The sequence below is a fragment of the Lissotriton vulgaris genome, chromosome 10 (assembly GCF_964263255.1).
Source record: "Lissotriton vulgaris chromosome 10, aLisVul1.2, whole genome shotgun sequence".
In the NCBI taxonomy this organism is placed as follows: domain Eukaryota; kingdom Metazoa; phylum Chordata; class Amphibia; order Caudata; family Salamandridae; genus Lissotriton; species Lissotriton vulgaris.
In genome coordinates this window covers 200,518,710-200,536,596 of record NC_141698.1, presented here as the reverse complement: position 1 = coordinate 200,536,596, position 17,887 = coordinate 200,518,710, and the positions used below count along the sequence as shown (strand labels likewise).

The 17,887-nt window shown below is 42.4% G+C and overlaps 1 protein-coding gene across 1 annotated transcript in view; it reads right to left on the bottom strand.

Annotated features, from left to right (window-relative positions):
- ACAA1 (acetyl-CoA acyltransferase 1) overlaps nt 1-17,887 on the bottom strand; it is a 141,195-nt gene that overhangs the window by 46,051 nt on the left and 77,257 nt on the right. The window contains exon 6 of the mRNA XM_086940884.1: nt 8,371-8,469. Coding sequence (XP_086797010.1) covers nt 8,371-8,469 — 99 coding nt within the window. The remainder of the gene's footprint in view (nt 1-8,370; nt 8,470-17,887) is intronic.

Genomic DNA, 17,887 nt, shown 5'->3' with positions numbered 1-17,887 from the left:
CTTCAATACATCTTCTGTAATGCCTGAAAATGAGAAGCATGTTGAAACAATACCTTATTGCAACACCCACAACCAGTGGTCAAGCTGTGCAGCATGATAATGTTGTTGCAACAAATTGGTCCATCTGTGTTCTCTGTCATGAAAGCACTTCGGAAAGACTTATTAGCCCAGCAAATGCTACATACAAATATTATGGGTCGGTATATAGTGTTTTAGACCATAACCTAAAGAAATTTAAAGAACTGGAATGTGCAACTATGAATATCGAACTAGAAAATCTTAATGATGGTTCTGGCATTGAGCAGACATTAAGGACTAACAATTCCTTGTGACATGAATTGTGTTTTAACAAGTGTGACAATCAAATGCTGCAACAGGCTTAGAAAAGAAAGCAGTGATGCGGATATACCGTAGTCCAGTTAAACACATATTCGGCAATTCCAGTTCCAAATAAAATTCCTGGAAGAAAAGCAGGTTCTTTTACAATGAATCAGATACATCTGTAGTGCATAAAGCTAATGCTGGTCAGTTAGTGCAAGATAGAGCACTTATTGCATAGTTGGCTATGGGTGATATGCACACACAAGATGCTGAATACCATCATTAATGTTTAGTTGGACTCTATAACAGAGCACGCAGTGTACAAATGAATAAAAAAATGAATCACCTAGTGAGGCCTCTGCAGAAGGAATAGCTCTAGACGAGCTTGCATCTTATCAGAAAGATTCGTAAGTCGGATATGTTTAAAAAAAAAATCAACTTCTGTAACTTAATAAACCTTTACACACCCAGAATAAAGATGCTCGATTCCACAGCAGGTAAGGTCAACTCGACAAGACTAAAAGAGAGTTCTCAGAAATACAAGAGGTTTGAAGTTACACAATGAAGGAAGAGATGTTGTGTCAGCTGTCGAGGATCCGCATTAGTATTTGCTTTGACAAATACAATTTTGACGCCATAAATATTGCTAATGCAGCAAACGTTGTTAGAAGGGAGGTGATGAAGAAATCTGAAAACTTCAACGGGACGTTAGGGGAAGATTGTAGAAACCAATCAGTTTTGGAATCGCCTCTTACCCTTGTTAAAATTATATTTGATGGAGCCGACATAAGAGATCAGTATTCCTGTGAAACAGCAACTACCAATATAGCATTGTCTGTTTTCGAATTACTGAGGATTAACAGTGTAAAGAATTCAAGAATAGACTCTTCTTCAGTTCCTAGACATAACAGCAACAAAGAAACTCATCTGTCCAGATACATTGCTCTTTCTATCCACAGTCAAACAAGAAATCGAGAACTTATAGGTAAGCTCCATAAACTAGGTATTTGTATTTCATAGGATAGGGCTTTGCAAGTATCTGCTGTCTTAGGAAATAGCATTGTACACTGTCTGAGAGTGAACAAGTTTTGTGCCCACCAAACCTGAAGTTGCAAGTACTCACCAGTGGAAATATTGATAACATAGATCACAATCCATGTTCCCTGACAGCTAAACACTCCTTACATGGAACAGCAATAACTCTGACAACACACTAAACAAGAACTAGAAGGAATTGATAGTGTTATTGTGGTGATTAATCCAAATATGGCAAAGTAAAAACAGGATTTCTAATCTTCCAGTACTGATTACAAATATCAAATTAGTTTCAATGAAGAATACAGATTATCACGTTCCACTACGATTTGTAGTAAATGATCACCAAAGTGATATCATTGATGCTGCTATCACCGATGAATATAAATGGCTTGACAGAGTGATGCGCAAATGTTGAGAGTGGAAATTGTTCTGATGAAAACATATCTTGGACAGCATACCATACCTCATTGCTACTACCCATCAATAGACCACTGTCAACAACTGCATTATTGTTGCAGTTCACAGAAAGTGCTCACTCTATATCCTTGGTCTTGCATTGCATGAAAGTAATGAGAGTCTGTTCATTATTTCGATCCAGGACAAACACCTATTATTTCAATTGACCAATCTCTCTTCACCCTAGCAAAAATTCAATGGGATGTACCACATCTGTATGGTGAAGATACATATGTTGAGAGGATGAGGGGAGAGGACTTCATATCGAAATGACTTTCTTTAAAGTGCCTGGAGACTGGCTTTCGAACAGTGGATGGACCAGTGTGTTAGTGCTAGCTGACATCACTACAATAGGGAAAGCTGATGCTATAATTAATGTTTACCACTTAACCTGTACACGTCATGCTCATCAAATTGCTATTGCTCCACTGTACGTATTACAGAGGAAGTCTTATAAAAGTTATCTTGAATTTAGACAGACCCATAAAGAAATTAGGGATTTTTCTAACTGGCTTAAGTGGAAATCGAACGAACACCCACACTTCCAATTTTGGACTATTGTTATGGATCTGCAGATACTTGAATTGGTTTGTTGAATTAGAGAGGGTAACTTTGATTAGTATGTACAAGTACTTGATCAGATGGCTCCATCAGATGGTTTCATAGATGTTTACTACAAATCAGTCGTTCTCGATGGTGGTCTGTCCACATACGCGACATTGCAACAGTAGCAGAAAGCTACCCACACATTCACTCAGAGTTTCGTAAAGGAAAGTTTGTTGTCAATAAAAGCAACAGCGCATTCCCAACAAGTGCTATAGATCAAAATCAGGTGCAGGAAATGCTATCATCAAGAGAGATGGCGGTGCTGTGGGTCTGATAGAAGATCCAGGAACTCTCAGAAGATGGATGATATCAGGGCCAGAGATTTCCAGAGTTGTAAATGCAATTGAACAAGCATTTGTGAATGCCAGAAAAAGCCATCCTTTGCAACAATGAACATATACCCAGTGCACCCAAATCTTTAGCACAAGATGTCAATCCTCTACTGTACATAATGGAGGAAATTGCTAATCCGTTATGGAGGATAGCGGTGATCTAGTCAATCTGGACTGCAACAAAGTTATGCCTGCTACAGTTATCACATTGGTGAAAACAGCACATGAAATAGGTAGCACCCTGCCCCATGAGCCTTTAGTGCCTCCCTTAGGGGTGACTCACAAGTAATTGAAAGTTTGGGCCTGGCAAAAGTTTCATTTTGCCTGGTCGAAATGGCAGTTTAAAACTGCACTACAGGCTGCAGTGGAAGGCCCGAGACATGTTTTGCAGTGCTACTTTAGTGAGTGGCGCAATAAGTACTGCTGCCCAGTTGTAGCATTTAATTTACAGGCCATGTATACATAAAGTACCAATTACTAGGGATTACAAGTAAAGCAAATGTGCCAATTAGGGGTAGTCCAATTTTATCATGCTTGAAGGAGAGAGCATAAGCACTTTAGAACTGGTTAGCAGCTAGTTTACGAACCAACACAGGTCTTGCAGGCTGCCAATATGGTGCCTCGTGCTTCATGTTAAAATCGGGTCTAGCAAGAACACAAACCATTCTTCCTTTAAAAAAAATAATCTAGCAGATACAACAAACTGTGCAAACCACACCAAACCGACAAGTAATTAAAAATGCTGCATTAAGAAGCAATTTATTAAATGCTGAGCATCATATCAGCAGTCTTGCTTGGGCACAAAAGGAACATTTGTGTGGCTATAGTTGGTTTACCTACATGAAATTTGAGCTGCAAAGTCTTAAATATTAGTTTCTTACCTCATTGGGAAATAAAAAGACTGTTCGTACTAATTTGGGGGTGAAGGACAATAAAAGTAAAGCACCAACATACAATATATAAAATACTGTAAATTATCACTGATTTAAATTCAGTTATTGGTCCTGAAGAAGGTGGGATAAAGGTCAAGAAGCCACCAAAACACTGCGTCGACACAACTTTTAAAATATTTCGATTGTATACACTTGTATTCTATGTTATTTTTGTATCAAATTGTGGAACATACGTGAAAATCATTCTCTTCCTCACTTCAAGACTAAACTGAAATTCCTTCCTATTAACAAACATTTAAGCACACATTCCTAAGCTCTGATAGCTCCTGCTGCCACTCTTCAAGCCTAGTCTAGCCTTAGTACCATTCTGGCCCTATGAAAATTTGCCACCAGGTTAGGCTCAAATCCCCCTGGGGAGATGCTTATCATTTACAAGGCTAAATGTATTAATAAAGCACAATACCGGGTGGGTATATGGGGACATGCAAATTATACGGCGCTTCAACTTGTGGAAAATGAGTTTTTAAAATACTTACTTACTACCCCCAAAAGTGCCCCTATGCGTGTGTGCCACGCTGAGTTGGGAGTACCGTTTCTTATTGATTTACTTAAGATTCAACCTATCTTATTGTGTCACAAAGTATGGTCATCCGAACACACTGCCTTGAATCGCTCTATAATAGGGGACTATTTAAAATCAACTCTGTACACTCCTATGCCATGGCTGACTTTTGTACAACACTTCTGCCGGGACTTAGGGCAACCAGACTATTTTTACAAACCTGAAAACCGAGCAAAAATCGGTAGGAAAGACCTAAAAACAGAATGATTAAACCATTTAGAGAATATACGGTTGTCAGATGAACTACTAAAGCCTACTGTTTTAAGGAAATCAGCTTATTTTAACTAGTTATGAGATGCAGTTTTACCTGGCAGCTGTACTGAATCATAGGCATAGATTCAGGACTCATTTCAGAATAGACACTTTTCACCGGAAGGTCAGCTTAACAGAACTCAATGACTGTTCTTTAAACTTATGCAATTGTCCCTGTGATAACATCTCACATGTTGTACTCTTCTGTACATTTTATAACACATGGAGGATGCGCTACATTTGAAGTCTTTTGAAGCAGCTATCATTTACTCAATGCCGTCCGGCATATCTTTTTTACAGACATTGCCAACCATCAAGATATGTGTGAGAATGTCAAGCTGTTCATGGAGTCTTTTTTATGCTAGGAAGAACCTTTAGATTATGACAGGAATCATTTCCTGTGACAACGGATAAGTGACTGAATAAAATATGTTTCCTAGTTAACTCGCTTTTATATAACAAACATTTTAATTCTGGATTTTTATTAATATTTTATTAGCACAAATCAATTTAAATGAATAGAATAGGAATGTATGGCGGACCCTGACTTGAGGTTTTTACACTCCCGCTGACTCACTGACTGACTGTACGTTTAAAATCCAGCGGGGCGAGTTAAATGTTGCAATAGATGAGTATTAATGAAATGAATGTCTTTTTTTCTGTATGTATTTTTTGTTGTGCTTTTATGGTCTATTTATTAGGTTGAATAAAGTTGATTCTACCCATCTCACCCATTCAACTCTCATACACTTCACAGTTCACTGTGCATTATTGGTCTTATCTTGGTCTACCAACTCCCCATGACAACTTGTGCAATTGTATCTATGCTTCGCTACCTCAAAAACAACTCCGATAATGTTCCTAATGTCCTCCTATATTTTGCCTACGCGTGAGGCAGCCCAAAGTTAATAGCTGGTCATATGTTTGTTTACTTACTCCTCATGTTACCCATTGCAAATGTATCCAAGCATTATCATATTGTTATGCTGTCGCTATCTCATTACTACATCAGCCACTGACGCTAAGACATGCATTTATTTCTCTTACATACTGCTATTTGTGTCTACCTCAGAAATGCATTGCTATTGTTCCTTATACCCTCTTCTGTATCGCCTATGAACTGCAATTTTGCCGGTATGTCGACCAAAATATGTTTTATGTGAACCACATAGTTTGCTACAATGTATACACTGTGAGGCGTTCTGATGTCCTCGGGTAGAGCTAGCACTATATAAAATGCTTCAAACAAATTCAATTAAAATAAAATGTTTTTGATGATGGAGGTTGTTCAATGGATGATAAACTATATTAACAAATGTCACTAGTATTATGATGATGTGTCATCCTGATTACAAACTCCCCCAATTAAAGTACTCACTTATATCGGATAAGGGAAGTTATCTCTTGTTCTTGAAATGGAGTTCCATGGTTGCCTGGGGTATGAGCCCTGGTCGAGCAGTAACCACAATTTTAATCATGGTAAGGCACTAGCATTTCCAAAATGAACATGTGCTAACCCTCTGGTAGCTTGGCACAGAGCAGTCAGACGTAACTTGAAGGCAATGTGTCAAATATTTGTGCAACACATCAAACAGTAAAAATAGTGAAAACATCACACAAAAATATCCCACACCAGTTTCGAAAAATAGAACATAATTGAATACATAAAACAAGATCAAACAACAAAATAAAAAAAGTGAGACTTGAGAATTTGATTTTAAAGGGTTTAAGTAAAAATAGTGCTAAGAAGTTTAAAGCACTAACTTGGAATAATGGTTACAATGGACAAAGTCCAAAGTTCAGGCCGACTGTGATGGGGTGTGGGCCAGATCCAGTGAGACCCGCTGAACAAAAGTACCTTAATCAGAGGTTGTGGAGTGTTGCGTGGGTTTAGCTCAAGGATACGTTGTGCAGCAGAAGGGATGCGCCAGTTTCGAGATACAGCAAGGTGTGGTGCGAGATCACGATACGTCGACAGAGGATCCTGTTGATGGGGCTTGTGCTGCGATGTGTCAGCTCCGATGAGCAGGTAAGCTGCAATGCAGAGTTTCGTCATCTTCGAAGCTGACATTGACGGGGATGCGAAGACTTTGCGCAGGGAAGAGCATCTTGCAGCGCCGATTTCGAAGGAGATGCGTCGAGTCTGATCAACGCAGCATCAGCGATGAGCCAGTTTCGATCGGCTCAGGAGCGGTTCCGAATCGCACAGAGGCAGTTCTAATCTGCGCAGCAGTGGCAACGCACCAGATCCAATCTGCGCAGCAGCAGCAATGTGCCAGTTCGGCAGCAGAGGAAGTCCCGGTTCCAATGGAGCAAGCACTTAGGCCCACTTCCATGGGTCCAGGACTGGGGTGACACCACTTGGAAGGGCAGACTCACAGTTTCCATGTACGGAAATGTATATCAAAAGTCATTGTGCGTAAAAGGGTGGCCAACTTAAGAAACTTGAGCAGGTCAATGGTGGTGTTTCTTACCAGGCCTATCCTGACAACGTGACAACAGTGCCCTACACCAGGTGGAACTAGGTAGGAGTACACTATACACAGTACTTATATGCCTGCATATATTCACTGTTCTAGCAAAATGGTGAAATAGTTTATCATTTTCACTGTTCTCAATTTTCTAATTAAGTTATTCTATTTCTTTCTACCAAGTATCCAAGCCCACGTATTTTATACAAGGATCACAATGCTTAAGTAAACACTGAAATGCCTTTCTTAGTATTTCTTGTGTATTTCTTTGGGTATGCATGAGAACCCAAACGAAAGAGTTCTAGATATGTTACCACGCTTTCTTTGGGGATCAGGGTTGTCAGGTTCAAAAGTTGCCCACACATTTGTTACCCTGTAAGGTTAGGGGTCCAGATTGTGCACTGTGGGCTTGCAGGACTATAGGCCAACATATCGTGAGGGTGTGCATAGATTCAGTCTGGCAAACTCCTGACGTTTGTTGTCCAACACATGCACCATTTTCACCGGAGAGGTACAAGCAGTACGACACGGTCTATCCTTTTCATCCTAGGAAACAAAGATTGATCTGCGTGTGCCTTTCACTGGGAACCTCAGCATTCCATGGGGACCAGCTAAGTTCAGTACTTTTGTCTATATACAGGAAGACCAGGCTAAGTTGAATTTTGGAATCTCCTCATCAAGTTTTGTGGTAGGGCTTCTTCCTTTTGTGTGAAATTGGGGAGGACCCAAATAATAGTGGTAAAAAGCAGTATAACAGACGATCAATGGTTTTCAAATGGGGAGGTGAAAACTTCAGAAATAGATAGGAAAAGGATATCACAACACATATAGGAAGAAAGAACACAAAACGCAGAAAAAAACAGATGATAGGAGTGGCTAATGTAAACAGTTCATCAGAAAAGGGGGCTCATGGATGTCATTGGCTCCAGCCACCAAATTAACATTTTGAACAGGAAATGCCAGAACTAAATTGCAAGGTCTGATTTCAGGCAAAGTGTAGTTAGGCTCGCTCAGAATCATTAAAAATTATAAACCAACTAAAATCTCGGCCTGACAACTAGTGTGATAACCTAGTTCACTGTGATCAGAAGAAATCGCACAAAAGGTTCTGCAGGCCCAATCAAAGCCGCCAGCTTACTGAAAACCAAACACTGCACGTCAATATCACACATTTCTTCATCCATCACACTGCTGAGTACTGTGGTGCTGGGTCCCATAACATAATACCAACACCTCAGTGGCCATCACGCACGACATAAAAACACTTCCTATATAGCATCAAAAGCAAAGGCCTCACCAATACACTGTAAAACACTATATCATTATAATTTTGGTTCTTAAAAACTGGTAAATTTACGAACATAAGAAGTGCCACTTACCCCATAGGGATAATGCAGTCTCTGGCTTTAGGGTGATCCAACATACGGGAACTCACATCACCTGGTGTTGATGCGGACCTGAGACTCATGGATTCAACGCTGAAAAAAAAGAAAGCATTGGTACCGCATATTCTATAGTTCAAAAGCTCTGAAACAAACAAAGAACATAAAAAGTGCTCCACAAAAGTAGATTCCAGAATATGGTCTCTGGCACAAAATTCTGTGTGAAGTACAGAATTATTTTACTTGTATAGGCCAAAGTAGGTCTCATTTAGGCCTCGATTTCGTCTGGTTTCTTGGAGTAGCATAATATTTCAATGACAACACAAATAGTAAAATGTGCACCAATGCTTTGTGATTATCACTGTTAGTTGTAATGCTGTTTGAATCTTTCCTAATCTAATCTTGAGGACAAGAACATCCCTTAACCCATATCCGTGCTAAGCGTATTACGTAGATTTTCTGATAGATAGCGCAAACAGCAACACAGAGATGGCAAATACAATTTGGAGTTGTGTTGGTTGAACAAAAGCTTCAGGAATTAGTGTCCATCCCTGGTGTAATGCATGCATTTTCTGGAGGTAAACTTTCTTATTGCACAAGTTACTACTTGTGCAACGATATATCTGTAAGAGACATTAGTTTGTGATCCCTTCTAGCAGCATGCCATGCTCCTGGTTAATCCATGGTTCATTCTTGAGAACCTGCTCTATTGGTTGAAAGATGGTCTGCAGAAGTTAATAACTGGGAGACATGACTTCTACTGGAGAATTGCACTTAGCACACCTAGCCAACTAACCATACAGCAATATGGCGCTTGCTCTTCTGCAAATCATGGATGTAGAGGGGGGAGACAGTGTAGATACAAACTTACAAACTATGGCATGAAATGAAATGCAACAAAGATATGTCACTGGCGGTAAATAGTCTGTAAAAACACACTAAGCAGGGGGAGGAGACAGGGGTGTCCGCTGTCCCCATTCCTTTTTGCCTTGTATCTAGAAATGCTGGCAGCAAGTAGAAGATTTAACCTCAGGATTAAAGGAGTGCAGCTAGGAAAGCAACATCATAAAATAGCGATGTATACCGAAAATGTGCTGATCATGTTGCTGGAACCCCTGAACTCTACCCCGGCCCTCCTATGAGAACTAGAAATATTTGGCCAGAATGCTGAATTTAAAGTAAACACCAAAATTCGCTAATTCTGAGCATCAACGCCCCAAACAATATGAAATACACTCTACAAATAATATTCCTACAAGCATGGACAGAACAATATATAAATTACTCTGGCATCAAAATATGAATAAAATAGCCAATCCAGACTACGCTGACCAATTGGTGACGGCCCTCAGAGACTTGCAGAGTTGGCAGATGAGGGGGATTGTTCCAGTTGGGCCGCACAGAGGCGGTCAAGATAGCCTTCTTACCTAAAGTCATGAACGTGATACAAACAATGCCTTTGCAGCCCCTACCAGGTATAATAGACACAAACAGCAGTATTTAGAAACAAATGTTATGGTCAAGTAATAACACATTAGAGGGGGGAGGTCTGGGGTTTCATGGACTGATGCAATATTATTTTGCTGCACAACTTCGATGTATAGTGGAGTGGCATCGCCCGACCTCAGAGAAACAATGATGTTTTATGGACAGGCATGCATGTGCGTAAGGTCCCTTTGTTGACCAACAAGTAGAAACCCATATTCTTCCCAGTACTGAGAGCTATCATGGAAGCATGGCTAGAATCGGTTTCCGAGGGATTGGCAAATATCTCTTCACCTACGACTCCCAAAAAAGGCAATTGTGAGTTTTCACCCACTATGAAAGGGAACGCATATGTAGAATGGCAGCTCACAAACTGTACACTAGTTGAGGACTTCTACAACATGGAAGGCATTCATGCATTTCATCTGATATGAATTATGGAGAATTCTTCCAGAATTGCAGGGGTGGGATCTCATACCAAAGGTGCATGGCCTCAGTCGAGTGCTCCCACTCAGTTAGAGATGCCCAATGGACCGCAGTCCGAACACGAGCCCACCAGGATATTTTCTACGCAGACAGTGTTTTCAGGTGACTTATCAGTCCTGTTAAATGAGTTTAGGGACACAGTTGTAATCAAAACAACTTGCAGACAACACACTCAAACATTGCTCTAAGAAATTGGGATTTTTTTTATTTTAAAGATCTTGTGCAAACGAAATAAATAGTAATGAACAGAATGATAAGACTGTATTTAAAACTGCTGTTATTGAGGGGGCACTAGAGAGAGCCGGGCAGCAAGAAGGTCGCGCTCTGGTGAGGCTCTGGTGGCCGAAATCATAATCTGCCCTAAATCTGAATTCTGAGCCCCCAGTCCCACTCCCTTCGAGTGAATTTAAGGTCATAGCGTTCCCCACCCCCCCCCCCCCCCCCCCCCCCCCACACACACACTGCGTGAACGGACCCAAGCTACCTAGGCCAACTCGGAAGACAGCTGCACACCCATATAGTCCTTGTGGCCTGCTGCGCATTGGATGAGCTGAAGTGCGGGATGACTCGGCCGGAGGTTGCCGAGCTTTTGGGACCACTGAAGGAAGCGAGCCTTGGACTGGAGAGACGGGAATCGGACGGGACCCTGAAAGGACTTGAGGTCGTGGATGAGCTGGTCACAGCCGAGCGGAACAGGCAAGTAGATAGCGGCTCTGCCCAGCTTTGAGTATCTGCTGGAGATGCGTATAAGAAGCTTGTTCCTGCTGTGGTGTTGCGTGAGTTGGGGTTTGGGTAGGTGGCACTGTCTGGGCCCCTGGAACAAGGGACAATGAGAGGCAATTAGGCTTGCACACTTGACTACTGGACAGAGTGCATGGGACTTCCTCCTAGAGCGCGATGGGAACCCTGGCCTAAGATCACTACATTGAAAGAGATGACTGGAGGAGGCCACTAGGGTATAAATTATATCAAGCGGCTGGGACCATGGGAGGCCGCAGCCCATGGCTGCGGAGCTCACTGGCTCCCCTCGAAGACCTCTAACTGTGCTTGGAGGACTAAATGGAGGAACTGCTGTTGAACATTTGATCACAGGAAATCTGTGGCTGCAGCAAGGCCAATAGGATGACACTGACACAAACTATCTGCTTGTGCCCACAGAAATCTGCATGATGGGACCCGGTAGGCTCCCTATGCAGGACCATCGATCTGTTGCACTTAGCCAACACCCATTGGTTCACCGGCTTGCAGGAGTCTTTGTGGGGAGAACCACGCACCATAATGGGCAAACAAGGGGAGTCCATTACACGCATCCATACAAACTGAGAGTTGATCGCTCCGCCTCATTTGCCATCACCAGGAACACTCAGCAGAGCTGCCCTATATCACTTCTGCTCTTCACAATAGGTGTGGAGTCCTTGGCACCCCCTGTGACAACACTATGCACAGTGCGGTCTAAATTTAACAACTAGGCAGTTGAGTGTATCTATGTATGCCAACTATACTACATTGTACAAGCAAAACCCTGCGACTAATGTCTCGCCTGTACTCAGGGAGTTTGTTTGACTCAGCGGCCTAACGGGATAACAATAAACTGGGCCAAGTGGGTTATGTTCCCCCATCACACAAACCACTGGTAGAGCCTCCTTTGTGTTCCTATTGCGCTGAATCGACACATCTGTCTAATACTTAGGTACATGGATTAGCAGAAGCATAGACCTCTGGCACGAGAAATATGGAACGGAAATAACATGGCTGGAAGATAAAATTCCTGCCTGTACCAGGCTTGTCTCCCTAGCCAGCAGAATTGTCATTGCTAAAATGGAGGTCATACAAAAATCTTGATTCTCTTTGAAAACATTCCTATCCCACTGACCTGCCAATTTTTCAACTGCATATGCTACAATCTCATTAGCCTGGCTTGGACAGGCAAGCAGTCCAAAGGCTAGTGTGAGGTGCTGACATTACCATTTGGTAGGGTGTGTTGGGGTGCATGATCTGCAGTAATACTATTAATATGTTTTAGCTCAGTTCAACTACTATTGCTGTAATGTCATACCCTTTTGGCCATATACAGCTATATAACACGATAATGCAACTCCCTACCCATTAAATACCACTGTCTGCCTGAGAGCGAAGCTGCCTAGGACTGAGGTGGATATGGTGAACTGCACAGTTTGGGTCCGACACTGCCCACAGTGGCAAGCTCACTAGGACCTTTGGTATACTAATGCACTTCCTAGTATAAATAACCCAGCTCTGCCACTCACAGAGGACCACAGTGTCAGCACTCAACTGCGTAAGCTGCATCTCAATACTATAGGGAAGTTCTTCCTAGACGATACATTCCTTACCTCGCAAGCAGTAAGTGCAGACCCCAAGAGCAAACTTCTGGATGTCTTCCTCGTCCATCAGCTTCGAGCTGCGTGCGCGACTCTTTACCTGATGCATCCCTGGCGCTTCATGCCCTAGATCTACTACTCAAGGCGCAGATCCCGCGTAAGCAAATGACCAACTTAGACATCATTATGCAGGAAAAGGTCCCCGTTTCTATGCCTTGACGAGGGACCTATGGCAGCGAGACCTAGATACTGAACTAATGATCAGAGGCAGTATTGCTGCTTGCTGACAGGTGCACTCTTGTCCAACTACAGGCTGCAACACTTCAAATACCTGCACAGTCTATATCACACACCTACTTCACTATGTAAAATGGGGCTTGCATAAGACACTAGATGCAGGTGGTGGGGCACTTTGGACACAGACTTTATACATATGGCCTGGGAGTGTCCAGGGGTAGCGGCATTCTTGGAGATGGTGCTTGAGAGGGTCGATCAGATCATGAACCCGAAGCTCCCCGGTACTCTGCTTATATTATCAGGATATGTTAAGATGTCCACAAAGGGGTGCACCACTTCACTGCCACCCTCCTGCTCCTGGCCAAATATTGAGTGACAATGCACTGGGTGGGATTAACCTGCCCTCCAACTTAAGGACTGGATACAGGACACCGTAAAGTGCCATAAACAACTGGACAACTATTGGGAGCTCATCTCATGCCACCTCGGATGAAACGGAAAGATATCTGGGGGCTGCTTGTTACTTATCTGGCCCTTCATGAACATATGACCGCGCAAGACCAATCTACACCCTCACTGATGAGCCCGGAGGCAGACCCAGACAGTCACTCGGACACCGATTTGGCACTCCCTGCTGCAATGCCGAATACCCCAGCTGGAATAAAGCTGAACTGCCGTCTTGACAGCCTTCTTGGCAGGAGAAGGAGATATGTGTGATGGGATACACTGAGATGGGAGACCACCTCTGTGCTTTTATCTGAAAGCAGAGGGCAGACGTCCAGAGACAGTTCCACATTGATCCCTCCAACGTTCCCATGTATTTTGCTGCGTTGCGCTGAGACCTTGAAATAATGCCATGAGCACCAGCGTGATCTTCCATGTCCTCTATTATCTTTTTTTATGCTGTTAATGGAAATGCTTGAGACACACAAATCGCAAAAAAAAATGCAATTATTAATGAAAGCATAAGAAACATTTTAAGCAGGTTTCCAACCCTTACACTAATTTGATAGGCTAAAGTATTACAGAGCATTCCTGCCTTTCGAGAACTTAGACTGGAACATACAGCACACCTTTTAAAATACTAGGTCAGGCTGTTTGTTATCAGACTTCCGTCACAGAAGGGCAGGCTCATGCTTTAGTCAAGGGCCCAGCTGCATGCAGCTGGCTCTCCTGATGCATCTCTCTGACTGAGAGCAAAGCCTGGATCAGGAATCGGCAAATCTGAATGCCCTCTGGTGATAATCTGTGGAGCGAAGATCTCTCCTAATCAATGGTCAAAAACCTGTAAATTCATAGGAATCTGGCCACTGGTTCGATCTAAGGTTTTCAAAACAAATCGAAGTTTGAGACATTGTTATCTACTAAATGTAAACTACTACAGCCTAATATACGTAAGCTTAACTCCACATATTTGCATTTAAGGACAGAGCTACATTAGCCTTGAACAGTTAGAGAGCGGCATGAAGACAGGTGCATAAACGTAAGTGTAATGGAGTATGATGTCAGCCTACAACGAAGAGTTCCATTGTGAAGATAAAAATATAAACAACAAATGTCTACGGGCATTGGAGGTGTGCATTCAACCCCGATCTTCCCCGCCCTACCACTACTGCCACTGATCTGCAGCCAGACAGGCCATCACACCAGTATGGGGAAAAGAACGGGCACCCAAATATGGGGCTTGGCTCTACAGGCTTTGGTAGCTTCTAGGCAATGGAAACGCTCTCAGCCGGCTCCGAGAACCGGAAAGCCCACTTCGTGAAAACCTTGGGTCAGTGCCTTGACAGAATATGGGGGCTCATCTGTCCCAGATACATCAGCATCCTCTGCATTACCCATTCACACTCATCCCAATAGATAACTAGAATACAAAGCCAATCTGATTCAAACCTAGAGATGTGAAACCTTGGGCTGGAACATATGCGTGAACAGTGATAAAGGCTTCATGTGACGCAGTCGTTGATCGTAGGGGGAGAGGGAGAAGGGCGGGCATTGAAAGGTTCTTCTTTTTTTTTTTTTAGGCGATGTGCACTTGAAATTTTTACATTAGTGCCCTCAATATATATTACATGTTGCCTGAGCAACATTGGACAGGGAAATAACACTCCAGCTGGAGTTTACGCATAAGAGACAGCAACGATGGAAGTCTTGTTTACAAGCATTTGTGGCAACACATTTATTACAAGGGATTGGTAAGCACTGTCTATATTGCAATTGGTGAGCACATTTGCATGATGTGCATTCGGAAATGTTTGCCAATAGTGATATTTACTTGCCTTATAGGACATCTGACCAATCACTTTGCAGACAAACAACGAGGAAATAGATATCACCACTCACTTGAAAGGTTTTCAGTACAGAAGTCAGATTATCACTCCAATATTTTCATCACATATAGATAACTGATATATTACCATAAAAGAAATATAAATGTATATCGATTTATTCATTGCATGCAACTTGACATACATATTCATAAGATTAGATCACAAAGGGTTCCACAGCGGTATGAATACAGCGCTACGAGACCTCTGGGTAGAAGGCGCTATATAAATACAAACACATTTACATTTCTGTTGTTTTATAGAACAAATGATCTCCTGAAAGACTTAAAAAGAGACTTTAAGGGAAATAACTCATTGCCTTCAGAAGGAGTTGTCCTAGAAAATAGAACTGGCTCAACTGTTTTAAGGAGATTAGCCTTGAACAGTTCAGGCAAGCTATTCTCTCATGTAAATCAGGCTCTACTCTTGACCCCAGCCCCCAAAAAACTGTACATGCACTCATAAACATCATAAACCCTATCAACTAAATCAACTCCTCCTTCAGGATAGCAATAGTACTGGAAAACTGCTTCGGTTAAACCCCTCCAGAAAAGACACTACCAGGCCTGACTACCCTCTCTAATCTCAGACCCATCTCGTTGTTACCCTAGCTGAGCAAAATAGCAGAGAAGCTAGTCAACCCGCAATTAAAGGACTATCTGCAAGAAGCGAACATTCTTCACCCTAAACAATAGGGTTTTAGGCCTGGTCACTCTACAGAGTCCGTGCTGCTTCATACTTCAGAAACCGTAAAATCTGCCCTTGATAAAGTCAGGAATGCAGTGCTGATACTGTTGGACTTATCGGCCGCTTTCGATACGGTCTACCAGGACATCCTGGTAGATAGGCTTGCGGATAGCAGCATCTCTCACAAAGCTTTGGCCTGGCTAACTTCATTCCTGAAAAACAGTAGACAAATAGTAACCTTATGCAACTTCAAATAAACAGAAAAACAATTGCTCTCTGGCATCCCACAGGGCTCTTCACTGAGTCCAACACTTTTTAAACTTTAATATGATAACGTTGCTTAACCTGATTGCATCCTTTGGCATAGAGTCCATCTCATATGGGGGTGACACTCAGCTAATCCTCACTCTTGACAAAAATTCTACAGCAGCCGAAGAAAAATTCCAGCTCTGTCTATCCGCAGTCATGGATTGGATGAAAACAAACCACTGTAAATGTAACAGTCAAAAAACTGAGATCTTGCTGCTTGGGAAATCCAACATCTTCATGCCCAAACAGTGGCAGCTGACTGAAAGGGCACCACCTCCTAAAACAGTTGACACAGTGAGAAATGTAGGGATTAGACTCGATTGTGCACTATCCTTCCACCAGCAAGCCTTCTCAGTGGCAGGCACGTGCTTCCACTTGATAAAAACCCTCAAAAAAGTTTTCAATCTAATCTATTCACTGTCACAGCCAGAAAAACAGTGGCAGTAGCCCTAATTCGGTCACGCTTGAGTTACTGCAACAGCCTATACGCAGGAGAAAAACAGATGGTACTGAAAAGACTACAGATAGCCTAAAACACGGCAGCCCAGCTGGTATTAATACTACCAAGGAGGACCTCAGCCACAGCAGCACTCAAAACCCTCCATTGGCTGCCCATACATGAAAGGATACTCTTCAAAATCTCAGTAATCATATTTATAACCCTCAGAGCTACAGGACCCAAATATCTATAGTCCAGAATTAAACGATAGATAACCCAACGGCTCCTGCGTCATCCTCGGAAAATATTCTAGCACATCCCCCCCACCTTCCAACTGTAATCTAGAGGAGGAAAATCAATGGGAGTCCTAGGAACTAAAGCCTGGAATACCTTTCCCACCCAGATGAGACTGGCAGAGTCTGAAATCATGTTCAGGAAACTCTTAAAAACCTTGATCTTTGCAGCCCCAGAACATATAGTGCTATCACTCATCTGATCTCTCCTCACGACTGTACTCACTAATTCCCTCACCACAGCCCCCCGCTTCCGATAGTGCCAAGATGGTCCTCGGAGTGAACGCTGTGCTCTAAAAATGCTCTCATTCATTCATTCAGATGCTTCTGCACAAACCCAGCATGTACGGCACACATAGATGACTTACACCTCCCTTTGATTAAAATTGTATGTTACTAGCCCCTCACTTATCACCAGTACCTATTCTATCTACTTCATCTAAATATACCCACACCTAAGTGTGCTACACAATATTCAAATGCCATCACCAACTAAGCTCACAGTGAACAAAAGGATAAAGATAACCAAAACCATAAGATAACATGTTGCCTAACCAGGCAACCAGCCAATTATTCGCTCACATTGCATCACACCAGTATTGCACAACCCAAGATTGTAATAAACCACAGATAACACTAAACTGTTTCAGGACCTACCACTGTACAGCTGCAATACCCTACTCACCCCAACCCAAAAGCACCCCAGGACTGTCATAGGACCCAGGCAAGCTCGCCCAGCAGCCAACATCAGCTTTTGACCCACTCATTTCAGTCTGACAGGATAAGGGCCTGTTTTAGAATATGGCTAAAGGAAATATTGTTTATCAAGTCTTCACCAAGGCAATGGAGGAAAAGCTCACCTTCGTCAAGGCAGTGTGAAAGAAAATCCAAAAGCAACAGATTCACTTTCTT